General features: G+C 37.0%; 1 protein-coding gene and 1 pseudogene across 8 annotated transcripts in view; one reads left to right on the plus strand and one right to left on the minus strand.

The window, feature by feature from the left end:
- Nucleotides 1-24,596, minus strand: part of BTBD10 (BTB domain containing 10) — a 78,426-nt gene that overhangs the window by 5,635 nt on the left and 48,195 nt on the right. For all 8 annotated transcript variants that reach the window (XM_045825802.1, XM_045825797.1, XM_045825803.1 and 5 more), the window contains 5 exons: nucleotides 19,090-19,286; nucleotides 16,929-17,214; nucleotides 12,268-12,370; nucleotides 10,399-10,519; nucleotides 624-821 (listed from right to left, as the gene is read on the minus strand). In XM_045825802.1, the coding sequence (XP_045681758.1) occupies nucleotides 624-821; nucleotides 10,399-10,519; nucleotides 12,268-12,370; nucleotides 16,929-17,214; nucleotides 19,090-19,243 (862 nt within the window). In that variant the 5' untranslated portion in view covers nucleotides 19,244-19,286. The remainder of the gene's footprint in view (nucleotides 1-623; nucleotides 822-10,398; nucleotides 10,520-12,267; nucleotides 12,371-16,928; nucleotides 17,215-19,089; nucleotides 19,287-24,596) is intronic.
- On the plus strand, nucleotides 15,182-15,704 carry LOC123809884 (annotated as a pseudogene).

The raw sequence follows: 24,596 nt of genomic DNA on the forward strand, positions 1-24,596 counted from the left end.
GCAGTAAAAAAGTTGTTCACCACTGCCCAAGATATGCTGTTTTGGGCAGAACTACCTCACTATAGTTCCATAAAACTTCTTGAAGGCTCCCTGTATTCTGCAAATACAGATGATATTTAAAAAGAAACATCTTAGAAACTAAAGTCACCTTCAAAATCAATGAGCTGAAGCTAATTTTATATTAAAAAAGTTTTTGATTAAAAAAACAGCTTATTTTGTATGATCTACTACTCCAGGATCTGCTATCTAGGATGCTTCCAAATGCAAAGAAAAACAATCCACCATGATCCAGATATTCATCAAACAGCGAACCACCTCTGTGCATGTCAAGATGGGTGCACTTTCTGGAAAGGGCCGGACAGGAGATACTCTGGGCTTTGCGAGCCATGCGGTCTCCACTGCAACTACTCAACCCTGCTATTGTAGCGCAAAAGCAGCCACAGACAATACATACAACTGTATAAACAGGCAGTAGGCTGGAGTTGGCCCAGAGGCCACAGTTTGCTGATTCCTGGTATAGTTAAGAGTTCAATGTACTTTCTTAATAAAACTTCTTTAATCAATATTATAAAAAAAAATACCTGTGATGATTCAAGAGAGAGAAAACACACCACAATACTTACTTTGTGAATACTCTTCTCCCATCTGGGGTGGATACTCTTCATCCCAATCCACCACGTCATCGTCGGTAAGCACCACTATGTGGCATTCTCGTTCCCCACTCTGGGCACTCGCTACCATGAGAGGCAGGATCATTTCTTCTAGATAAAACTCAAACTGTCTACGAGCACCATCATTTGATAACTCATGCATTAGGGCACCTGCAATGAAACCCACCAAAATATACTGACTTTTGCAGGGCTGGGGGAGGTAACCCATAAGTAAAAAAAGAGCAGACCACACAGAACAGCACATTAGTTCAGCCTCTCTTTTTGGACCCTATAGACAATATTGTGGTTATTCTTCAGTAAACAAAACTTTTACTAGAAAGAGTTCTTATGGAACTGTAGAATTTTACAGAAAAAAAAAGAACCAATAACAGCATCCAACAACCAGCTCCTTCACCTTATACACCATGAAGTCATCTGCCTAAGATAATAAAACTAATTTGCAAAATCAACTAAATCCACCCCATACACACCTCCAGGCCAGGGCTTCCCCCCACCCCCCACTATATCATTCTGTCTTCCATCATGAGATGCAACTATGTCTTAGAGTAGTTATAAGGATATTTTTCAAATTATAAGTATGTACTAAAATAGCTCCCATATTCCACCTCCCACGTTTTCTTTCTCAGAAAATTGTTCACAAACAGCATGAATATTTCAGTGTAAAGAGGTTAGATGAGAAGGATCAACTGGTTTGAAATAAGGAAGCCAAAAGGCCAAGCAAAGCACTACAAGGTACAGGAATTACCTACCTTGAGGATAGTGAAAGATATACTTCACACTCCTTAGGTACATAATGAACAACTTCAATTCCCCAAATACACAAGCACACAAACTCATCTAAACTGACCTAGTGTTTTTTCTTTTATTCTTATTTCAATGGTAATGTCCTACCTCCTACTTAAGGCTCTACCATCTCAGGAACCACTGGGAAGGCTAGAGAATAACGCCAGAGCTCAAATCAGTAGTCTCCCAAGGACGTGTTTCCCCCTACAATGGGTTCTCTAATATATAATAACCATTAATAATACATAATTATAATAAATGATTGATTAAATAATCATCTATATTATTAACCATGTCTCTCTCTAGGCTGGCTACTTCCCATTTTTTAAAATTCTATTTATAGCAAAACTCCTAGATGTATCAACACATTCTCTTTGAGCTAATTTCTGAACCAATTTCAGTCTGGTTCCCACACTCATTAGTCCTGAAAACAGCTCTCACTTTAGTCTTCAAATGCCTTATAGACTGTTAAAGACAATGAACGTCTTTCCATCCCAATCTTACTGACCTCTCGGCTGAATCTCTCTCCCTCATCCTGAAAACGCTCTCATCCCGGAGAAGCTCTGATAACAATCTGCCTGGTGTTCTTTCCTCTCTTTGGCTGTTTTTCTCTAGTTGCCTCTGCAACTCTTTCTCCTCTGGGTGTTCATTAAGTATTGTGTTGTTTCTCATGACACCTTTACATCTTTTCTCCTCTCACCTTATGCTGACAATCCCTAAATTTACTCTAATAATTCTGCCTTCTGTATTCTAGATGCATTTATATCCAACTGCTTTCTGGATGTCTCCACTCAGAAGCCGCCTCACAGGTACCTCAAACTCACTCAATGTATCCCAAGTCGAATTTAATCATTTCTGCATCTCTCTGCAGTGTTTTCAAAATAAGTAACCACCATCACCATCCACTCAAGTTCTCAGAATCATCTTGGAAAAAGTGCCAGGCATTGATGGGCACAGGCACTTAAATATCTGTGGAATAAATAAATGAATCCTTGATTCCTTCCTTGATTCTTCTTCCATCTGTTAATTCAATCGTTCCCCAAGAGCTATTAAGTTCACTTTTTAAATGCATCTTGAATTATGTCATGCTCTTCTCTGGAAGATGATATTTTCCAAAGCTGCAAACCCTCTTATACCACACGCTTTTCTTCAATGTGACATCTACATCTCCTTGCAAGAGGTGGAATCTAATTCTCCTCCCCTTTATCTAGGCTGGTTATACAGACTGACTTGTAACCAAAGGAGTGTGGCAGAGATGATGGTGCATGACCTGCATTTCTGCCCGTCATGGTCTGAGGAATACTTCCTCCCCACACACTTCCTCTCTGAACCCAGTCTCTAGAACTGGAGCAGCCCAGACCACATGAAGAGGCCACATGTAGGTATTCTGTTTGACAGTCCTAGCTGAACCCAGCCTTTGAATCACCCCAGTCTAAGCAGCAACATGTGAGTAGAGAAGCCCCCACCTTTTGAGTCACCTCAGCCCTTCAATTTTTCATAAAATGAGGCCTCTGACATTGTAAAGCAAACAAGCCACCGCTGTCGTACTCTGAATTCTTGACCCAGAGAATAAAAATGACTATACCTTATGCTACTAAGTTTGGAATGGTTTGTTAAATAGCAATAAACAGAACACATTCTATTCCCATTGCCCCATCATAGTCCAAGTCACTGTGAACCCTCACACAAACTACTGTAAAACCTTCTAATTAAACTCCCCCACATTTGCTTCTGCCCCTCTGTCCATGGCTTCGCTCTCTGTGGTTTCAGTTAGCCACTGTCAACCGTGGTCCGAAAATATTAAATGGAAAACACCAAGAGCATTTGAGATCTTGTTCCCCTGTATGTCACCAGTTTAGTTCAAAATAAGCTCTTTAAAAACAGAAAAACGTTCCAGAAATAAACAATTCATACATTTTAAACTGCATGCCTCTCTGAGCAGCATGGTGAAATCTCGCCCTGCCCAGCTCTGTCCCACCCAGGACACAAATCACCCTTTCGTCCAGCATCTCCATGCTGTGCACACTGCCCTCCTGTCGGTCACCAGTAACTATCCGGGTGATCAGGTGGACTGTCACAAGAGTACACTGCTTGTGTCCAGGTTACCCTTATTTTACTTGATAATGGTCCCAAGCACAAGAGTGGTGATGCTGGCAATTCACATAAGCCAAAGAGAGGTCATGAAAGTGTTTTCTTTAAGGGAAAAGGTGACAGTTCTTGACTTAAGGAAAGAAAAAAAAAAATCATAGGCTTGAGGCTGGTAAGGTCTCTGGTAAGACCAAATTTCTGTGAAACTGTGAAGAAGGAAAAAGAAATTCATGCTACCTTTGCTCTCGCACCTCAAACTGCAGAAGTTACAGCAATGGTGTGAGACAAGTGCCTAGTTAAAAGGCATGAAATTCATGGGTAGAAGACATGACCAGAAAATGATACACATATATGAGGTTCACTACTATCTGCGGTTTCAGCCACCCACTGGGGGTCTTGGAATGTGTTTCCCTCAGCTAAGGGAGAAACTACCACAACTCATTTTCCTCACAGCAGCCAAATCTAATTGTGTCTCCTAGTTTAAACCTTTCATGGCTTGTATTACCCTTAAAATAAAAGTCCCAAATCCTCAACCTGATCCATAAAGTCCTAGTATGTGAAAAAGGCAGTTATAAGTGTGTATAACAACCTTTTAAACAAATAATTTTCTTTAAAAAACTGTCCACATATTGATGACTCCCACATATTTAGCCCACATTGCTCCCCCGAACTTCATACATGCATACCCAATATCCACTCAACATTTCCACCTGGATGTCTAATAAGTATTTCAAACTTAACACGCCCACTGTAATTTCATTTCTTGTTGCCCTGGGCCTTCATTCCTGAATCCAGCACCTGGTTCTCAAAACCTCTTCTGGGTTACAGCGCTGGGCTAGCAAGAGAACATGTGCACTGAAGAAATGTACAGTCTGCCGGGGGAGCTGCTACTCACCTTGGATTTCCTTCACATGACGGAAGACTGAGAAGTCAGTCCCTCCCTGTACTAATCTTACTCATGACCCTACAATTCCTTCTGCTTGGAATACGCTTCCACTTCCCTTTCCTCCAAACTGCTTCCTTAAGCCCCCATACCTGACTTGGGTACTATTCCTGCAAACTCCTTTTTAGTAGCCCATTCTTCCTCTAACACCATAGTTTACTTTTCTGTGTTCCTGCTATACTGCAGGCATTATGAGAGCAGGGACGTTATCGTTTCTTGTTGCAATTTATACACCTAATATTTGGTATAAAGTGATGCTCAATAAAAATGCAAAATATGATTACTATGTAACCATTAAACAACTTGTTATTTAAAAACACTAATAATATAGTTAATCATGATATATTTCTACATGGAAATATAAAATAGCATGTACAATACAACCTTCTATTATTTTTCTTTTAATTCACCATTATTTCCTAATTTTGCTACCTCATTTTTCTTTTTTAATCCTCACCCAAGGACAGTATTTCACTGCTTTTAGAGGGAGAGGAAGGCATAGAGAGGAACATCGATGTGAGAGGAAAAAATCAATTATTGCCTCCCATACACAGACCAGGGATCATGAGTGCCCAAACCAGGGGTCATACCTGAAACCTGTGCATGTGCCCTTACTGGGAATCAAACTTGCAACCTTTTGGTCAAGGGACGACGCTCCAACTAAGTCACCTTGGCTACAGCTTTGCTACCTTATTTTCTTAAGCAAACCCTTATTTAACAATATGTCAAGCACTAGTAATTTAATCTTCACAACAACGCAGTCAGATAAATTTTACTATCTCCGTATTAAAGATGAGGCAACTGAGACTTCAGTCAAGATGACACAGCTCGACTCCTCACACAACCATATCAAAATTACAACCAAAATATAGAACAATCACTCAGAATCATCAGAAATCAAGTTGAATGGAAGTATGACAGCTACGGAATTAAAGAAACCACAACCATCCAGACTGGCAGGAGGGGAGGAGACACAGAACGTGCTGGTCCCAAATCCACATGTGGTGGGTAGAAGTTCAGGAGGAGTTATCTCAGGAGCAAGGAGTCCCAGGCCCACACCAGGTTACAGCCCAGAGTTCCAATGCCAGGAAAATAAGTCCCCATAACCTCTGGCTACAAAAACCAGTGGGGACTGAGTTGGTGGAAGAAAACTTCCAGAGTCCCAAGCAATTCCCCTTAAAGAACCCACATAAAGACTTACTCAGACTCATACCCTCTGAGCTCCAGAACCAGAGTAGCGGCTTGAAAGGCACCAGCGGCATATGGGGAGGAACTGAAGTGTCTGGGATCAAGGCAAGAGCTGGGGGACAGCTTTCTCCCAGACAGAAAGTCAGGCAGAGGCCACTCTCCCTTTCCTGAACCCTCCCCCCACAGAGCCACAGAGCCAGCAGGTGGGTGCCATATCTGAGATTTCATCAACCTAACACTGTTTGACCTGCCCTAGAGATCCTGGCTCTGTCCCAGCCATCTTATGCCCACCCAAGCTGTTAACAGTGACTTTTCCATATTAATGACAGGTCTTAGTTCATGTTTCACAACTTCCCAAATCCTCTCCAACAAACCAACCTCAGTAAGTCCCTACCCCTGTACCTCTTGTTAAGTGGTGCCCTGGGCCCAGTACTATGAGCAGCCAGCCCAGATTCACAGCCAGACTTCGCCTGGAAACATCTAAGACCAGCACAAGTAACAACCATCTCAGATTGCTTTATAGCTCATGCAGGGTGGTCCTGGGCAGAACACAGGTGGGGACTGACCTAGGCCTGCACCTCCCAGGAAACTCCAGAGTGTGTACACCCAGTGGAGAGCTACAGACCACACTGGAGCACCACCACCCTATCCCTGCACAGCTGATCCTCCATAGAGGGCAGAGATTGGTGGTCAGAGGTCACAGTCCTTGCAGCTGACTGGTCTAGGGAATCACTCCCATTGATCTGCCAACAGCAACCAAGGCTCAACTACAAGAGGAGGGTGCACTCGGCCCACACAAAGGGCACACCTTGAGTACCCAGCCTGGGTGACAGGGGAGGCTGTGCTCCTAGACCCTACAGGACACCTACTACATTAGGCCACAATACCAAGACAGAGAGTCATAGCAACTCTACCTAATACATAGAAACAAACACAGGGAGGCTGCCAAAATGAGAAGACAAAGAAACATGGCCTAAATGAAAGAACAGATCAAAACTCCAGAAAAAGAACTAAACAAAATGGAGATAAGCAACCTATCAGATACAGAGTTTGAAACACTGGTTATAAGGATGTTCAAGGAACTTAGTAAGGACCTCAACAGCATAAAAAAGATCCAGTCAGAAACAAAAGATACATTACTTGAAATAAAGTAAAATTTACAGGGAAACAACAGTAGACTGGATGAAGCCGAGAATCCAATCAATGATTTAGAACATAAGGAAGCAAAAAACAACCAGTCAGAATAACAAGAAAAAAGAATCCAAAAAAATGAGGATAGTGTAAGCAGCTTCTGGGACAACTTCAAGAAGTCCAACATTCACATTATAGGTGTGCTGGAAGGAGAAGAGAAAGAGTAAGAAATTGGAAATCTACCTGAAAAAATGATGATAGACATGCAAGTCCAGAAAGCACAGACAGTCTCAAACAAAATGGATGCAAAACAGCCCACTCCAAGACACATCACAATTAAAATGCCAAAAGTTAAAAATAAAGAGAGAATCTTACAAACAGGAATAGAAAAGAAGTTAGTTATCTACAGGGGAGTTCCCATAAATCTGTCAGCTGATCTCTCAAAAGAAACTTTATAGGCTAGAAGGGACTGGCAAGAAACATTCAAAGTCATGAAAAGCAGGGACCTACATCCAAGGTTGCTCCTGGATGTAGCAAAGATATCATTTAGCCTTGAAGGGCAGATAAAGTGCTTCCCCGACAAAAAAAAACTAAAGAAGTTCATCATCACCAAACCATTATTATATAAAACATTAAAGGGACTTATTTTTTTAAAAAACCAAAACTATAAACATTAATATGGCAATAAATACATATCTATGAACAATAAATACATATCAAAAATACAAATTAAGCAAACAAGAAGAACAGAGACAGAATCATGGATATGGAAAACATTTTGTTGCCAGACGGGAAGGAGGTTTGGAGGAATGGGTGAAGAGGTGAGGGGATTAAGAAGTACAAATAGGCAGTTATAGATTAGCCATGGGGGTGTACAGTACATAATAGGAAAGAGAGCACCCAAAGAACTTATACACATGACCCAAGAACATGTATAATGGTGTAGGGGTTGCCTGAAGTAGTAGGGGGTGCTGGGTGGAGGGGGGCAAAGAAGGAAAAACTGAGACTGTAATAGGATAACCAATAAAATATAATAAAAAAATAAAGATGAGGCAACTAAGAAGCAAGGTTTTAAGTAACCTGTCCAAGAAACAGAACTCTCCATTCAATAAATATTTAATACTTACATGATTTCTTTTTAAGAGACAAACAGATATTTTATTGTAAGGTGTCATTCTAATATTCAGTAAATGCACTTATTTGCAGGAAAAAAATCATTTTTGGACTCAAACCTACACCCATAGTATCCTTTTATATTTTTATAAGACTATATTTGTCTCTTCACATTCTACATAGTTTTGTTGCAATAAAGTCTATGAGAATCTCTAAATTTTTAGTAACATAAATTATAAGTAATCTAGAGATAATTACAAGTATTATTTAAAAGTCAGAAGTCTAGGAAAACCATACTACATGCATTTTATATAATGATTCTTACCTTTAATTCTGTAACAAATAAATGAAGTCGCTTAAGTGATGACAAGGTAAACTATGTCCAAAGGATTACAGAACTAAAATCCAAATCATGTGTAAGAAATTCTACTTTAAAAAAAATCTGACAGTCACCAAAATTCAACATTATATGAAGTTAACTTAAAATGATTCCATCAATTAAAAAACACTAAAAGTCTAGGATCTATAATTAGCATAATGCAGGGTTTCAACTAAAAAACATTTTTTAAGATGTGAAGAGACAGCAACTTTGTTTCAGGTTTACAGCTGTATGTCCCAGCTGTCCAACTAGTCGACTTTAAACGCTTAAGTATCATTTACAGAGAAATGGACTCAGGGTTGGACCATACAGTGTTTTGTCCCACCTGCTGATATTTTTATGGACACTTTAAAGGATGCTTGACAAAAATAAAGTGATACTTAGGGAGAGACTTAATAAAACCACTCACTTTCAGAGTTAAGAGCATAACTAAGCATGAAGAATAGTTACATTTAAGTATACAGGAGTTATCTTTAAAAATTTAAATAAGCCCTGGCTGGTGTGGCTTAGCGGACTGAGCACTGGCCTGCGAACTGAAAGGTTGCTGGTTCCATTCGCAGTCAGGGCACATGCCAGGGCTGTGGGCCAGGTCCCTGACTGGGAGTGTGTAAGAGGAAACTGATCGATGTATCTCTCCCACATCAATGTTTCTCTCCCTTTCTTTCTCCCTCCCTTCCCCTCTCTCTAAATATAAATAAATAAAGTATAAAAATTTTAAATAAAGTGTCCTGTTCAGTTTCTGACACACTAATCTTTGAAAGGGTATGACACTACTCTGCCAAGCTAGTGCTAAGTTTAGGTGATAAAGTAAAGATAACCATTACGTCTGGGGTAAACACAAAGCTATCACCAAGATAGGAAACTTTTAAAACAGCTTCCCACTGTATATAAAATAAAATGTAAGAACATCAGTTTGGATTAAAGACCTTCCGTAATAATCTGGCCCACCTATTTATTCCTGTCTCCTTCTGGTCCAACTAGGTTATTTCCAAAAGTACTTCTTTTGTGACCCTAGCCAGGTAGCTCAGTTGGTTAGAGCATCATCCTGATAAGCCAAGGTTGCAGGTTCAATCCCTAGCCAGAGCACATACAAGAAGCAACCAATGGCCTTGACTGGTGTGGCTCAGTGGGGTGGGGGTAGTCCCACTAACAAAAAGGTCCCCAGTTCAATTCCTGGTCAGGGTACATGCCTGGGTTGTGGGCCAAGTCCCCAGTAGGGGGGTGTGCGAGAGGCAACCAATCGATATTTCTTTCCCTCTTTCTCTCTCCCTTCTCCTCTCTCTAAAAATAAATAAGTAAAATCTTTTTTAAAAAAGCAACCAATTAATGCACAAATAGGTGGAACAACAAACTGATGATGTGTGTGTCTCCCTCCCCTACTTTTTCTAAAATCAGTAAATAAAAATTAAACAAAAATAGTTTTAAAAACACAAAGTTCATCTTTTATATCTTTACCAAAAAATCCCAGCTTAGAATGACCACGCTACTCGACTATTTCTAAATCATTCCTATTCATTCCTTACTACCTGTAACATCTGAACTCGTCCCTGAACTCTCTAGCCCACAATACCTTCTCCTTCTTCTGAACTTCTCCAATCACTTAACACCCCAGTCAACATTTGATAATGCTCACACACTTCTGTGACTTTTCTGTATATATTCACCCTTTTTTCTTAGGCATACTATAATGGTGAAACGATGAGGGGCTGAGAAAACTGTGAGAGGAGAATATCAGCCACAGAGTTAGCATTCCCAAGCTCCAGACCTTGCTCTGAGACTGTGGTTGAAATTCTTGAATAAAGTCCCTTAGCCTTTTGCATAAATGAGGGCCAGGTATTCAATTTAAGATCTTTAATAACACATACCGCTTTTGAGAATTATCTGTATCTTCCATAGTGACACAGAATATTACCTTACATGTTGGGTACAAAAAAATTATAAGCTTTTCATTGATAAAATCTCAGGAATAAAGCCAAACACCACCACACTTCACCAAAGCCAGGGTTCCCAAGCTGGGAGATAAAAATGATACCACTTCAGGCTTTTCATTCTAATATATTGCCAACTGCACAAACTATTCATACACAAAACAGCATACTTACTGAGATCTCTACATTTAATAGTACTATATTCAAAAGAGATACAAAGATAGTCACATGCTTCTCTCAGTTCAGGAATAGATATGCCATCAGGACAGCGGATTACTCCTGTTTTATAGTAATCCTAAAAAAAAAGAAAGCAAGAATACATAAAATATCTGAAGCATGAAGTGGCCAAAACTTATTATTAAGGTCTAATTGGTTTACTGACTCAACCAGTCATAGAATTATTTAGTAGCAGAGGTAAAATAAGAACTTAAGTCTCCCCATTATTTATACATCTCTTCTCTCTACTATATCATGTTAATTCTTATGTATTTTCCCACTATGAGTTATCTTTCTAAATAACTACCACAAATTTTTGAAGCTTTTTTTAAAGGTAAGAAAGTTGAACAACATTTTAAGTTACTTAAACATTACCTAGAGAACTGAGCAAAATTTAAAGTTCTTAGTAAAGAATTTCAAAGTCATATCCAAGTATTAAAATAATGTAAAACAGAATGCACAGATATTTTTCTTCGAAATACTATCTTTTGGTATTTCCCATATTACTATAATCAATCAGTAGTAATTATTTCAAAGAGCTACTTAATATGTTGTTAGAGACTGGCCCCAGAATTACAAATAAGTTACTCCATAGCTGAGTAACAGAAACTTTTCTTACTTATCAACTCCATTAGAGTTCCAATGGAAGTACAGGCTGCTAAAGGAAGCATTTTCCCAAAAGTTAAGATCTGTCTCAAGGTTCTGAGGCTCAGAACAACAGTAACACAATTTCTAAAGCTGCTGCACCAATGTAAACAAGACATCTCTGGTACTGACAACCCAATCGAGATCAACTACAGTTGAGCCCCAAACAACACCGGACTTAGAGGGGCACCAATGCACCGTGCAGTTGAAAATCCGCATATAACTTTTGATTTCCCCAAATGTAATTCACAATAGTCTACTACTGACTGGAAGCCTTACCAATAGCAAACAGTCAATTAATACAAATTTTCCATGTTATATGTTTCTTATTACTATAAGAAATAATTACATAGTATATAATAATACATACTATTGTAATAATACATAGTATTATTTCTTATAATAAAGTAAGCTAAAGAAGTTAACAAAATCATGAGAAAATGCATCCACATTATTTATGAAAAAAATCTGTGTGTGAGTGGAACCGAACAGTTCAAACCCACGTTGTTCAAGGGTCACCTATACTTTTCCTGTCTTATATCTCAGGATTCTCCCTCCTCTATCCCCCCAAAACTGTTTGAGGAAGCCCTATTTCTAGACTGTGGCAGAAACTGTCATACGCTATAATCACATCTTTATCACTGATTTGAAATTACAAGTAGGGACTCTAATAGTAATTTAAATATTCCTCAAAAATAGAAGGTTAAAACCTCAAAATAAAAATAAAAGTTTAGAACAAAGATGCTAACAAAGATATTTTAGAAATTGATTTTAAACATTCATAAATGTCCATATTGCTGCTTATGTGCAATAAAAATATCAGAATTCAAGTAGCCACATTCATTCTTAGGCAGCAAAAAAATGATCAACTTATTTTATTTAAGAGAATTAAAGAGACAGTAGTAACATGACTCCATGTATGTTAACATTAAACCCTTGAAAGAATTGCCCATGCAGACCTAACAGAAGAATCATCCATTATCCTATCTTTCCAAAGGTCATAAAATCCATTTATTTATATTACTTTTTGTACTAAACAGATGAATTAAATGGTATTTTGAAAACAACAACATCCTACATACTCCCACAAAGATATCCAGATCAAACTCTGATTTCAGTTCAAGTATTTACCAAGAAGTGGTCATATAATTAAGTCAAAGCACATAAGAACCAAGAACTTACCAGAATAGCTCGAAATACAGTGGAGCCAATTCCCTCTGCCACCTCATACTCCCCCTTCTCATTGGGACGTGTGAAGTTATGTTCTCTGCCAGATCCAAACATCCTATGATAGCAAATAATTAATTAAAAGACATAACAATAAGATACTTCCTTCAAAAGAGAAAATTGATTTCATGCACAAAACTAAAAAAGAAACTATAATTTAAGTGTTAAATTATATAATTAAATTAGTTCAAAAATTTTTATTAGAAATTTATTCTGGTAAACATGATTAAGAAAGGAATATTTACTGTATTTCCTTTCGAACAGTAGTATACAGGGGTGGGCAAAAGTTGGTTTACAGTGAGTACACAAAAGTTTATTCTTGTATTATTTATTAATTATTGCATTATTTGTATTACAAATGTAAAACTACTTTTGCTTGCCAATGCAGATTCCCTATAAGCAAAAAATATCAATTGATAAAATTCAGAAGCTAAAGAACATTCTTCCAGCACCCTCTCCCCAGGAAGGAAAAAAAAAAAAAAAAACAATTAATCAAAGGGAAAAGGTCACTGTTACACTAATCTTACCAGAAGAAAAAAAAAAGGGAAACCATATTATTTATGTATCTTCCTTAAAACTGTCATCTTCTTTTCAAAGTTAGTATCATAATGCAGCACATACAATAATCTAAACTAGGAGAAAGTAAGATAGTATAAGCAGGTTAGTTATCTTACTTCTCACAATTTTAACTACAAACGTAAAAAAATCATGTTCAAAATTCTTATATTCTTGCATTCTAGAATTGAAAAACAAAAAATCAAAGGCTGAGTAAAGAGGAATGAAGAAGTTAAGAGGAGAATGAAAAGTTTAAACAAGTGAGTAAAAAGCTCTTAATATTAGTTTATACAATAATACATAAGAAAAATACAAATGGACTTACTGTCTTTTCAGGACATATTATTGGCCTTTAACAGTAACCATTTAGAAAAGAAGCAACTTATAAAATATGCCCTTCAAAATGAAGAATTTAATGCATTACTCCCAAGAAAAATTTTAAATTGTGATTAAAGTTAGTAAAACCTCCTCCAAAAACATTTAGTCCAAAGATTTCCAGATTTGAACATTTCACTGACTATAAAATTTCAGGAAAAATTTGGGGGCCTGCCAAAAGTTTGCCAATGTTTTGTTTTTGTAAGTTGGAGCATTATGTACCATCTGCTATCACTACCTTTTCATAAAAGTCAGGACATTCTAACAAGAAAAAACTAGGAGAATATAATCTCTGAATAAATGATAGTCCTTTAACTGTACTTAACTACATGGAAAATTAAAAAAAGTTTAACCTCTAAATCTGATACCACCATTACTAAAGTAAATATGGCTGACCCAAGTACTCTGCTCAACAATTTCCCAGTTTAAATAGTTTTCCTTTTGTTGAGAGCTGCCATGCTAAAAAAGATGCCTTCTGTGGAAAAAGCCTGATGAGGAAGCAAAGTAAATCAAAGCAGCAGCCCAGCGTTTGGAAATAGCCCCTGTCCCAACAGAGCCCTGGGCCTCAAAGCTCTTGGATCTGCTAGATCACCTGGAAGGCACTTCTGGAGATGCCCAGGAGCCTCTCCCTCTGGATCCCTCCCCAGAAGGCACTATAATGCACCTGCTGGTCCTTCCCTTTCCTCCCCCAGCTCCAGCTCCCACCCAAATCTCAAAGTGTTTGAGCATGAAGGACTGCAGCTGAACCTGTCTTTTGTTAGACTCCCTGGAACCCCCTTCATCTGTCAGGCTGCTGTGCCCAAGAGTCTCCAGGTGCAGCTACAGGACCCCAGTGGGGACATAGTTCCAGCTCAGGGTGGGCTTCCAGGGACCCAGCTCCTCTGAATCCTCAATCTTAACAAGGTCCTGTGGTGGTTAAAGCTGCACCTCACCTACAACCATGTTGATCAGTCAGTGCAGGAGATCATTACAGTGAACAACCTGCATATGGAGACAAGGCAGTAACTGAGCTTCCACTCGCAGCCTTGAAATCCTGCTGTCTCAAACCCCTGGGTTCCCAGATACCTGGAGCCTACAACTGAGGGCTACCAGCAGGTGGCACTCTGGTCCTCTGTTTGCCATAGCTAAAACGGGGGGGTATGGGGGTGGTCCATCGCCCTCCCCCACATGTGATTAAAATCCAAAAAAGTGGGGGGGGGATAAAAATAGTTTCTCCTTTTGTTATAACACATAAACCTATAAAGAACAAAGCTTTTTTATTCCAGTTTCCAAAAGAATGCCAACTGTTTTTTTCTGTTCCTATGAATATTAATTTTCATCCCCAAAGATATGCTTTGTTCAATTACCATGAAAAGCAGCCTTCATCAATGTAACATAGACAGTATTTCAGAAATCAAATACCATGCAATTTTTTCAAATATCTGAACTTTTTACAAAAGATTCAATACACATATGGTATTCAAATTTCAAATTTTGTTTTTAAAGAAAACACAGCCTAACAGCTGAAGCAAAATATTAAATATTTACTTTTTTAACTGTATTTCTTTAAAGTGTAGGTAAAAAGTAAAGTATTAACAAGTCATCCTCCTAATAGCTTCCATCAAATAATCTCTCCTGTGCTACCAAAAAATACATAAAAGCCTATAGTTCAAGTATTTTTCTCAGGTGCAAAGCCAATGTTAAATATTTATCTAGTCAAAATGTAGAGTGTCATATGCTAGCATTTATTCTGTATTCAGAGACACTGACAAATCTTTCTCTTGCCGACTCCCTCTCTCATGCACACATCCCAAGTACTCCTATGTAACCTAAAAAAATTTTTTGTTCTGGAGCTGAGATGGTGTGAACAGAGTCTGCAGGCAGCAGAGGGTTGGCTCGAGGGGCTCCAGGGTTTTGGGCAGGGCCAGTGACCCCTCGGACAGGCCTGTGAGCTGCCCGCATGGATGGCCGCAACTTCCAGCACTGGGAGTGTGTCGCCATGCACTACCAGATGAGCGTGACCCTCAAGGATGAAATCAAGAAGCTGATCTACGTGCATCTGGTCATATGGCTGCTGCTGGTTGCCAAGATGAGTGTGGGACACCTGAGGCTCTTGTCTCATGATCAGGTTGGCCATGCCCTATCAGTGGGAGTACCATACTTGCTGGGCATTGTGCCTCCTCTCTCTTGGGCCTCCTCTCCTTCCCCCGCAACAACATTAGCTACCTGGTGCTCTCCATGATCAGCATGGGGCCCTTTTCCATCGCTCCCCTCATTTATGGCAGCATGGAGATGTTCCCTGCTGTACAGCAGCTCTACTGCCATGGCAAGGCCTACCACTTCCTCTTTGGTTTTTCTGCTGTGTCCCTCATGTACCTGGCATTGGAGCTGGCAGTTCAAGTGCATGCCTATCAGTTATGCTATACAGTAAGAAGCTCCAAGACCCTTGGTTTATCAGCACACAGGAGAAGGAGCATAAATGAAGCTTGCCTGATGGACTGATCTCTGGGGTGAAGCCTAGCCCTCCCATTGAGAGGATAGAGGAGCTGTTCCAAAGTCTCCTTTGGTAATTTTAGCAGCTGTGATGTTGACAACTAGTACAAATTACACCCAAGTTCTGGAAAGCTGCTACTATTGTCATCAGCTGAGGTGGCAAAACTCTATTCAACTTATTCCTGGTTGGCTGGAACTGGGTGAAGAACAGCTGTAAATCAAACTTCAGCTAGTTTAAGTTGAAGCCCTTCCGGATTTTTCTTTAAAGACTAAGTCTCATCCTTGCCTCTTCTTAGTCTTAATCATCCTCTCCATTTCCATCCACTACCTCTTAGCTACCAAGACTGAAGGAGATGGAGAATAAACTAAATTCTACTTCTATCTGTGGGTTTGGGCAAGAAACATTTAGGAGGCTGCTTTCCCTGCAGGCTATCTCTACTGTGAAGCATTTTAATTAAAAAGAACATCAATAAAGGTATCACTGCCCTATCAAAAAATTGTTTTACCTCATGTAAACTTCTACTTCATACATATGCCCCTTCATTTTATATTAGAGTGAACAGAAAAAGATAATGACTTTAAAATTAAAAGGTATTCAGTCAAGTCTAGATTGTCCATACTATTCTCGGACTACAGTTCCAATAACTACAAAACTTTACATTAACCTACTACTCTGGATGAGCACAGACTACGTGACTGCTTCTAATGACTACTCTTTTATTCTACTATTTGCTAATGTTAATAACATTCCATTTTTTAAGTATCAATATCACACTGGCAACTTATGATGACTTTTCAGCTAACCAAACTGTTGGGTTTTTTCCCTTTCAACAAGACTGATAACCTGCTGCATTTGATGGCTGAATTTGGGGGCCTCAAATAAAGGAAACATTACCACTGTTAAATTCACCTTGTTAGACGCAATCTGTGGTTTCAGCCTATAGAAAAGTCTTTTAGAATCTTGTCTTCACTAACTATTTGCTATTCATACCGGCACAACAAAGATCAATAGAAATAAAACCTAGTTCAAAAACTGGCTCTACCACTTTCTAGCTGTATTAACATAATTATTTAACATTCAAAAGCTCAATTCTTTTATCCATAAAATAGGAATACTACATTCCAACAGAGAATTACTGTAAACTTAAATGAAAAATACAATAATGTGAAAGGGTTTCAAAATTAATAATACAAGGAACTGCAATGATACAAACCTGCCCAACATTGTATTTGGCTGTGCAGTAAAAATGGATGGGTCCACAACAAATCTAGTGTTATCCACAATTAGCGTCACTCGTTCTGACGTTCTTACATTCCGTGCTCCTTCTTTTGCATTTTCATACACAAACACCATCTCCCCAGATGTCTTACAGCTACCGTCTGAACTTGACTGACTACTGTTTCTGCTGCTGTTCCCAGCACTGCTACTGGAACCATTTGGAGAAGCCTTTTGAGGACGAGGACTACTTGGACGGGAGGAGCTGTGATCTTTTTCTCGTTCTGAAATAAAAATGTTAAACAGAGTCATGCAAATTTTCTTTTAAAAATTTCAAGTTCCATATATACCTTTTAAAATTTTATTTAGAACAGTTGTTTAAAATCACAGTACTCCTGTATTTTTATCTCAAACATTTTCACAGAACACCATAAATATTAATTTATTTCCCAGGGATAAAATATCAAAATGTTTTTTAAAATAACTACCCTTTGTAGGCTTTAAAAGAGGTGTATAATGTAGTAATGTTGACCCAGACTAAGATAAAAATTCAGGTAAATTTTGTTATTACTCTATTTAATATATAGAAACCCAAGAAACAGAATCACAATAAGTAAACATGAAAAGTTAGTAAAAGATAAGTAAGAATACCAACTTAAACTCTCCTAAACATTAAAAGTATTAATACTGAGAACACAAAATACAAATTTTGGAATCTTTGTGTTAATAAAGGCACTGCATAAACCAGCAATTTATCTCACAAAAAGAAGGTGCTAGAGGAAGAAACAAATTTCACTAGGATAAGAAGTATTTATTTTTTTAAATGACTTTTAATGTCTACCATATTAAGTGGCTTTTACAGCTGATGAGATACTGCTTTCTTTTTATTTCACTTTTGTTTAGTAAAGCACTGCCACAAATTTTACAGGATAACAATTATTATTTATAATTTTATAGGTAGAAGATATTATTAAAACTCAGAATATTTTCTTTAGATGTTCCAATATTCTACATAGGGGAAATAAAACTATTGTGATTAAGTTTCTTTAGAGCTAGATCACTAAATTTTAAAGGTGACCTAAAAATGTACCTCCGCCATTCCCTTAGTTTCATCAGCTTTTGCCAAATTCCTCCATGACTCAGGCAACTGAGAACACTCTGTACAGCTTTACTGATTATATAATTAGATTTGCAGTATCTCCAGAGAGACACCTCCATTTTATTGCCTGTTTTCACAATGCTGGTAGGATCCCAAAAGCAAGATGTGCTAAAGTAATAAAATAATTATATACTTCTACTATCTTCCCACATGCTGAACTCTGCATATAACAAACTAAATTACTCATTTATACTTTTCTGTTGGACTATCAGTACTAGTCTGACTTTAAGGAAATTCTTAAGATACTGACAACTTCTATACATACTTAGACCTTAGTAGAAACGATTTTGCTTTATAATGATGAATTTCCCCATCCCAGGGGAAAATAAAAATGAACAGGTTCACATTACTTACATACCTCTGCTTCAGACTAGTGCTTTGCAATCACATGTAATAACCAGGGGTAATAATGTCCATTTACTGGGTAGGACAGAAGATCTGAGCTAGATGCCAAGAAAGCAAAACACTTCACACCTTCCCTTTCATCTTCTATTTTTATTATTAAAAATATTGTCAAAAATCAAAATAAATTCTCTGATGGCTTTCAATTCTTTTTATCCAGGATGACTAACCAAGAATTCCTATCAATAATTTACTATGATTGACAACCAAATTTATTATTGATATTTATAGTAAACTTACTAATAGTACTTATCACAATAATTTACAAACTATTACAAAATAAACCACTGCTACTTATTTCATAAGATAAAAATCAATTTGAAAAAAGTTAAACCTACATATCACAAATATAAAGGTTTTTCAAATTACTTCTTTTATAAGTGTCCCAGACTCTTAAAAAATTCACTTTTAAGTTTCATTTAGTAAGTTTTGTTTTTTTTTTTTTCACAGCAATAACCAAGCTGAGCTAAAATAGAAGCAACTGAATAAAAGAGACAAGTTAATTTTACCTGTTAGGCACAATTCATTGTCAATATTACTGTAAAAACGTAAATGCGTGCTTTAAAAAATTGTTGGGAAGGTTAGTTGATCTACATACCAACATGGTGCTGTCGTGTAGGAGAAGTAACATTTCTAATACAAGGAGTGAGCTGAGATTCTGTTCTTTCATGAGATGAATCTCGTGATCTGTCACTTGACCTTCGTCTATCTCTTGATCTTTCATGTCCCCCACTAGCACCATGTAGACTCATTTTGGTGTGATCAACAACTCCTTTAGCAACACGTGAGGGAGTGCTGGTGAATTACAAAAGAAAAATAACCATAAAAGTAAGATATGAGATACAAACAGTTTTAAAATTCAATTAACATAAAATTATTAATATTTTGAAGGGCAAGAATCAAATGCTCCTTTATCATTCTGAAATAAACCCATTTTACTTCAACTTCTAGGTTTTATAAATTCTGTAGCACAACATCTTTAAAGATCACATAATCCAACTTAGTTTTAAGGATGAGAAAACTAAAGCTCAGAAAGGTTAATTGACTTGAGAGCAAGTAGTAGAAGTAATAGTAGCAGTAGTAGCAGTGACCGCCCAAATCTCTGAAATATTATTCAAAAGTTCTTTCGATTTCTTTGACTGTGGGAGAAAAAGAGAGGGTAAGAGCATCAACTTCTGGAACTCTTAACTGAGGTATGGGGTAAAATAAAACCAGTCTCCCTGCCAAATAAAATAAGTCTACACGCTAACTTCAACCAACTCATTTTGATTTTGACAACTCTTTTCAAAAAATTTTAAAAGCATTTCTCGAAAAAGCTTAATGGCACCACCTGTGTCAAGTCACAGAATTTAACATTTTAAAACCTCGTATGTAAATTTGCCCATGAGAAGTGAGTAACAATGGGTAAAGAATGATAATTAATAGTCTAGTTGACAAAATTCATTCACACAATTATTTAAGTTAGATGTCCTTGTGTACCACACTGTGCTACATGCCAGGAAAGGAGCTCTCTCAAGGAACTTGATTTAGGTGTAGCAGTAACACATGAACGTGTAGAATTTAAACAATTCAAGAGTTACCCAAATTTCAAATATAAAATGACTAAATATATCTCAAATATGTATACAACTAATAAATGAATGATTGATAATAAATGCTTTAAGATCTCAGAAGAAGAAATCACTACAGATTAGTCACTGTGAACTAGGCACTGACAAATAGGTAAGATTTTAATAATCAGAACACATTATAGGTAGGAAAACTGACAGTAACAAAAATGAAAGAGCCAGACCTAAGGGACTTTGGAAACTTACCATTTTAGCATATACTATGGTTCATTACTTTGAAATATTAAAATGTTTTATAAAAATAGAAGGAATGTCATAGCTTTAGAGTAATAAAGACTCAGAATCTAATTGTCCTTTAATAGGTAATTGCTTGACATGCTGAATATTACTTAATATTCTGGAAGCTTAGTTTCCTCATCTGTAAAATGTAGATCCTATTTACCTTCTAAAGTTAATATGAGGATTAAATGAAATACAAGCAAGTTGACTAGCCTTTTGGTTCATTCCAGTGCCCCCTCCATAACATTACTCTGTTCTCTCTATTTAAAATTTAATCTTCCACTAAAATGTGGTTGCTTTCATTATGAAAATCAGTTATCATTTCGCTCTACCAGACTACAAAGAGTCTATTTACCCTAAGAGTTACTTCTAGGAAAATAAAGGCAACCAACCTATCAGTCTTTATCAGTCATTTGTCTCTCATAAACATACAAGAAAAAAAATTCTATTCCCACCTTCTTTCTAGTGAAAAAGATCAGAATAGGATTGCATCTTTGGAACATACTCCTTTTCTTGAAATAGAACAAATCAAAAGATCCTACTACATTTATGTTAAAAACTTTAAACTAGAAACAATGAATTTTCTGGGTTTTGTCCTAAAGTAGGAAAAAAAGGAGTCCATACAAATATAACAAGGATTATATATTCAAAACAATAACTCCTCAAACTCTTCCGGCTGCTAAGTTTTAAAGGTGCTAAAGCACATTTTCTAAATATAAATCTAATGTATAATTTAATGCACAACATACAAACACAACTACAACTAAGGCATATGCAGGATAAATGTTCAGTCTGAATAAGGGCCAAGCAGATTGATTAATTGAAAAAGCATTTCAGCCAGACATCTCTGTAGCTGAAAGATGAAGTGCCACTAAGCGTTCTGTTGAAATACTGGCTTCATTTCTAAATTGTTTAGATTTTAAATGGATGCAAAAGATGTAACACACTTCCATCCTTTCTCTTCATTCCCACGTGGAATGTACTTTAAATTAGACCTTCAAAATCAGATTGTCATGAAAGACTAATTATGTCCTACTCTATTTAATTAAATAATTTTAGATCATGAAAGCACTCTAAGGGTAAAAATAATTAATGTGTGCAAAATAAAAGGAGGACAAGCATGTTCAGAGGAGATACTTCTGCTCTGTGGTGCATTTAAAAGAATGTGAAACACAGGAATTGAGGACAGGAAAAAAGATGAGAAGTACATAAATCCCAAAATCTGCTTTTAGCCAACACAAAGTAACAACGACTGATTTTACTCTCCTGTCTGAAACAACCCCTCAAAATGGACAAAATACATGAAACAATAGTTTGCATGCAAAGAAAGTGATCCCTCACAGATGAAAAACAAGCCCAACAACTGTCCAAATTATTAACCTTGAGAAAGTTTCCAGATTGAACACAAGGAGGCAAAACCTGGTGACCTTTGAGTTAAGGATACGGAGCTGAGAGGTTTTGGACAATAAGTGACTAGAGTTCTTATAAATAAGTACCAGAGAGAGGAAAGCAGCACAGACAGAAAACCTCAGAGATCTACAGTGAGTCTTCCTCATGTAGTGAGCTCAGTACCAATCAGCACACACATGTGAAGAAACTACACGAAGCTGGAGAAAGAAACCAACTCAAAAGATGAGAGGAAACAATGCCCAGGACTCACACAGGGCCTGTTCCTCCCAGTCAGGCTGGACAACCTCATAATTCATGGGGCACTGGGGAGAGAGCCTAGCAGGGATATTCAATATGAGGCCCGCAGGCTGCATGTGGCCCAGAATGGCCGTGAATGTGGCCTAACACAAAATCGTAAATTACTTAAAACATGAGATTTTTTTGTGATATTATGTGTCGCAATGTATTTAACGTGGGGCCCAAGACAACTCTTCCTGTGTGGCACAAAGACACCAAAAGGCTGGACACCCGTGGAAGAGTCTTGGCTCTGACACAGGAAATAATCAGACCTAAACTGAGCGCTGCTCTAGTCACATCTAATGAATTCTAAGAGCAAGATCTGAAAGACTCAAATTGTTTCCAAGTAACTAAACTGAACCCTAAAACGAAGTTCAAGAATATTTATAGGAATACAAAAATATCCAGCACTCAAACAACATAAAATTCACAACACACAGCATCTAATAAAAAACTGCCAGGCATACAAAAACTGTAGGAAAACATAACCTACGAGGGAAAAAAATCAATCAAAACCAACCCAGAATTGACATATATTTTATAATTACAAAGACATTATAATAGTCTTTATAACCATATCTCTCCAAAAATTATGGCGATATAGAAGATTTTGAAATTATGCCAATCAAACTTCCAGAGACAAAAATGAAGATACTTAAGATTAAAAATACACTTGGGTTGCAGGCCATAACCCCCAGCAACCACACACTGATGTTTCTCTCTCTATCTCCTTCCCTTCCCTCTCTAAAAATAAATAAATAGAATCTTTAAAAAAAAATACACTGAATGGAATGAATAAAGATTATATACATCATAAAAGAAAAGGTTTGGGTACCTGAAGACACAGCAATAGGAAATATCCAAAATGAAACAGAGAGAAAATAGAAAACTAAATAGGGCATAAGAAAACTGTGGTCAACTTTGAGTGCCCCGATATAGGTATAAGTGGAGTCTATAAAGAAAGAGGTTGGGAAGAGAAAAAAAATTGAAGAAATAATGTCTTAAAATGTAATGACAGCTACAAAACCACAGATACAACATGCACAAAACTCCCAAACACATTATAATAAAAAATAAAACACAAAAACAAAGCAAAGCAAAATAAAAACCTGTCAATCTGCACTTGTTATACCCAGTGAAAACATTTTTCAAAAAAAAAAATGGAATACACATTTTAAGACAAACACACAAACAAAAACGAAGAATTCATCACAAGCAGGCCTGCACTACAAGAAAATTTAAAGGAAGCCCTTCAGGCAGAGGACAAACTAATGCCAGGTGAAAATATGAGTTCACACAAATGAATGAAGAACATTAGAAAGTGTAACTACCTGGGAAAATATATAAATTTTTTTCTTATTGTTTAAATCTCTTGAAAAACATTAGTTCAAAGAATAATTATAACAATATAGTGTGGAGTTTATAACATATACTTATTACTATAATAGCACCAAATCTGGGAGGTAAAACATAGAAGTACACTATTAAAAGGCTCTATACTACACATAAAATGGTATACTCTCACTTGAACGGAGATAAAGAGGTATGTTATAAGCCCCAAACTAATCACTAAAGAAACAAAGAATTATAGCTAATAATCCAACAAAGGCAATAAAATGAAAATCACAGATACAATTAATCCAAAATAGGAAAAAAGGGGGGAGGAGACAAGGATAAATGGGACAAATAGAAAATAATCGACAAAACAGACTTAGTATTAACCATATCTATAATTACATTAAATGTTAATGGTCTCAGCTATAAAAGGTAGAGCTTATCTGACTGGATATAAAAGCTAGACCCAATGATATGCTGTCTACAAACCCCTCACACACACATTTTAAATAGAAAAGTACAAGGAGGTTCAATATAAAAGGATAAGGAAAGATAAACAGTGCTAACACTGGTGAAAAGAAAGTGAGAGAAAGTGATATTACTATCAAAGTAGACCTCAGAGCAAAGAATATTACCAAGTCATTTCATGTGGATAAAGGGATAAATTCATTAAGAGCACTTAGTCCCCAAAATTCTCCTGCCTCAGAGCTTCAAAATACATGAAGCAAAAACTGATAAAATTACAAAGAAGCTAGACAATTCCAAAATTATAGTCAGAGGTTTCAACACCCCTCTCATAATATTTAACACAGCAAGTAGACAAAAAAATTGTAAAGGTGAATAAGATTTGAACACTATCAACTGGCTTGACCTGATTTTATAGAACATTTCACCAACAAGAGCAGAAAATTCATTCTTTTCATGTGAACACAGAACATTTATCAAGACTCTGAGAAATAAAACAAGTCAATGCATTTAAAAGAATTCAATCATAAAGTATGCTTTCTGATTACATTTGAATTAAATAAAAATTAAGTAATGGAAAGACATTTGAAATTCCCAAATGTCTGGAAATAAAATAACAACTTCTGAATAACCCATGAGCAAAGAAGGAATCAGAAGGGAAAAGAGAAAATTCTGAAGTGAAAAAAAGTCCAACAGATCATAATATATGGAATGGCATGACATAAAATAGTGGTGAGGGACTAAATTATAAAATTAAGTGTTTATACTAGAA

Source organism: Phyllostomus hastatus, unplaced genomic scaffold (assembly GCF_019186645.2).
Source record: "Phyllostomus hastatus isolate PE091 unplaced genomic scaffold, TTU_PhHast_1.1 phas_scaffold_585, whole genome shotgun sequence".
Taxonomy (NCBI): Eukaryota; Metazoa; Chordata; class Mammalia; order Chiroptera; family Phyllostomidae; genus Phyllostomus; species Phyllostomus hastatus.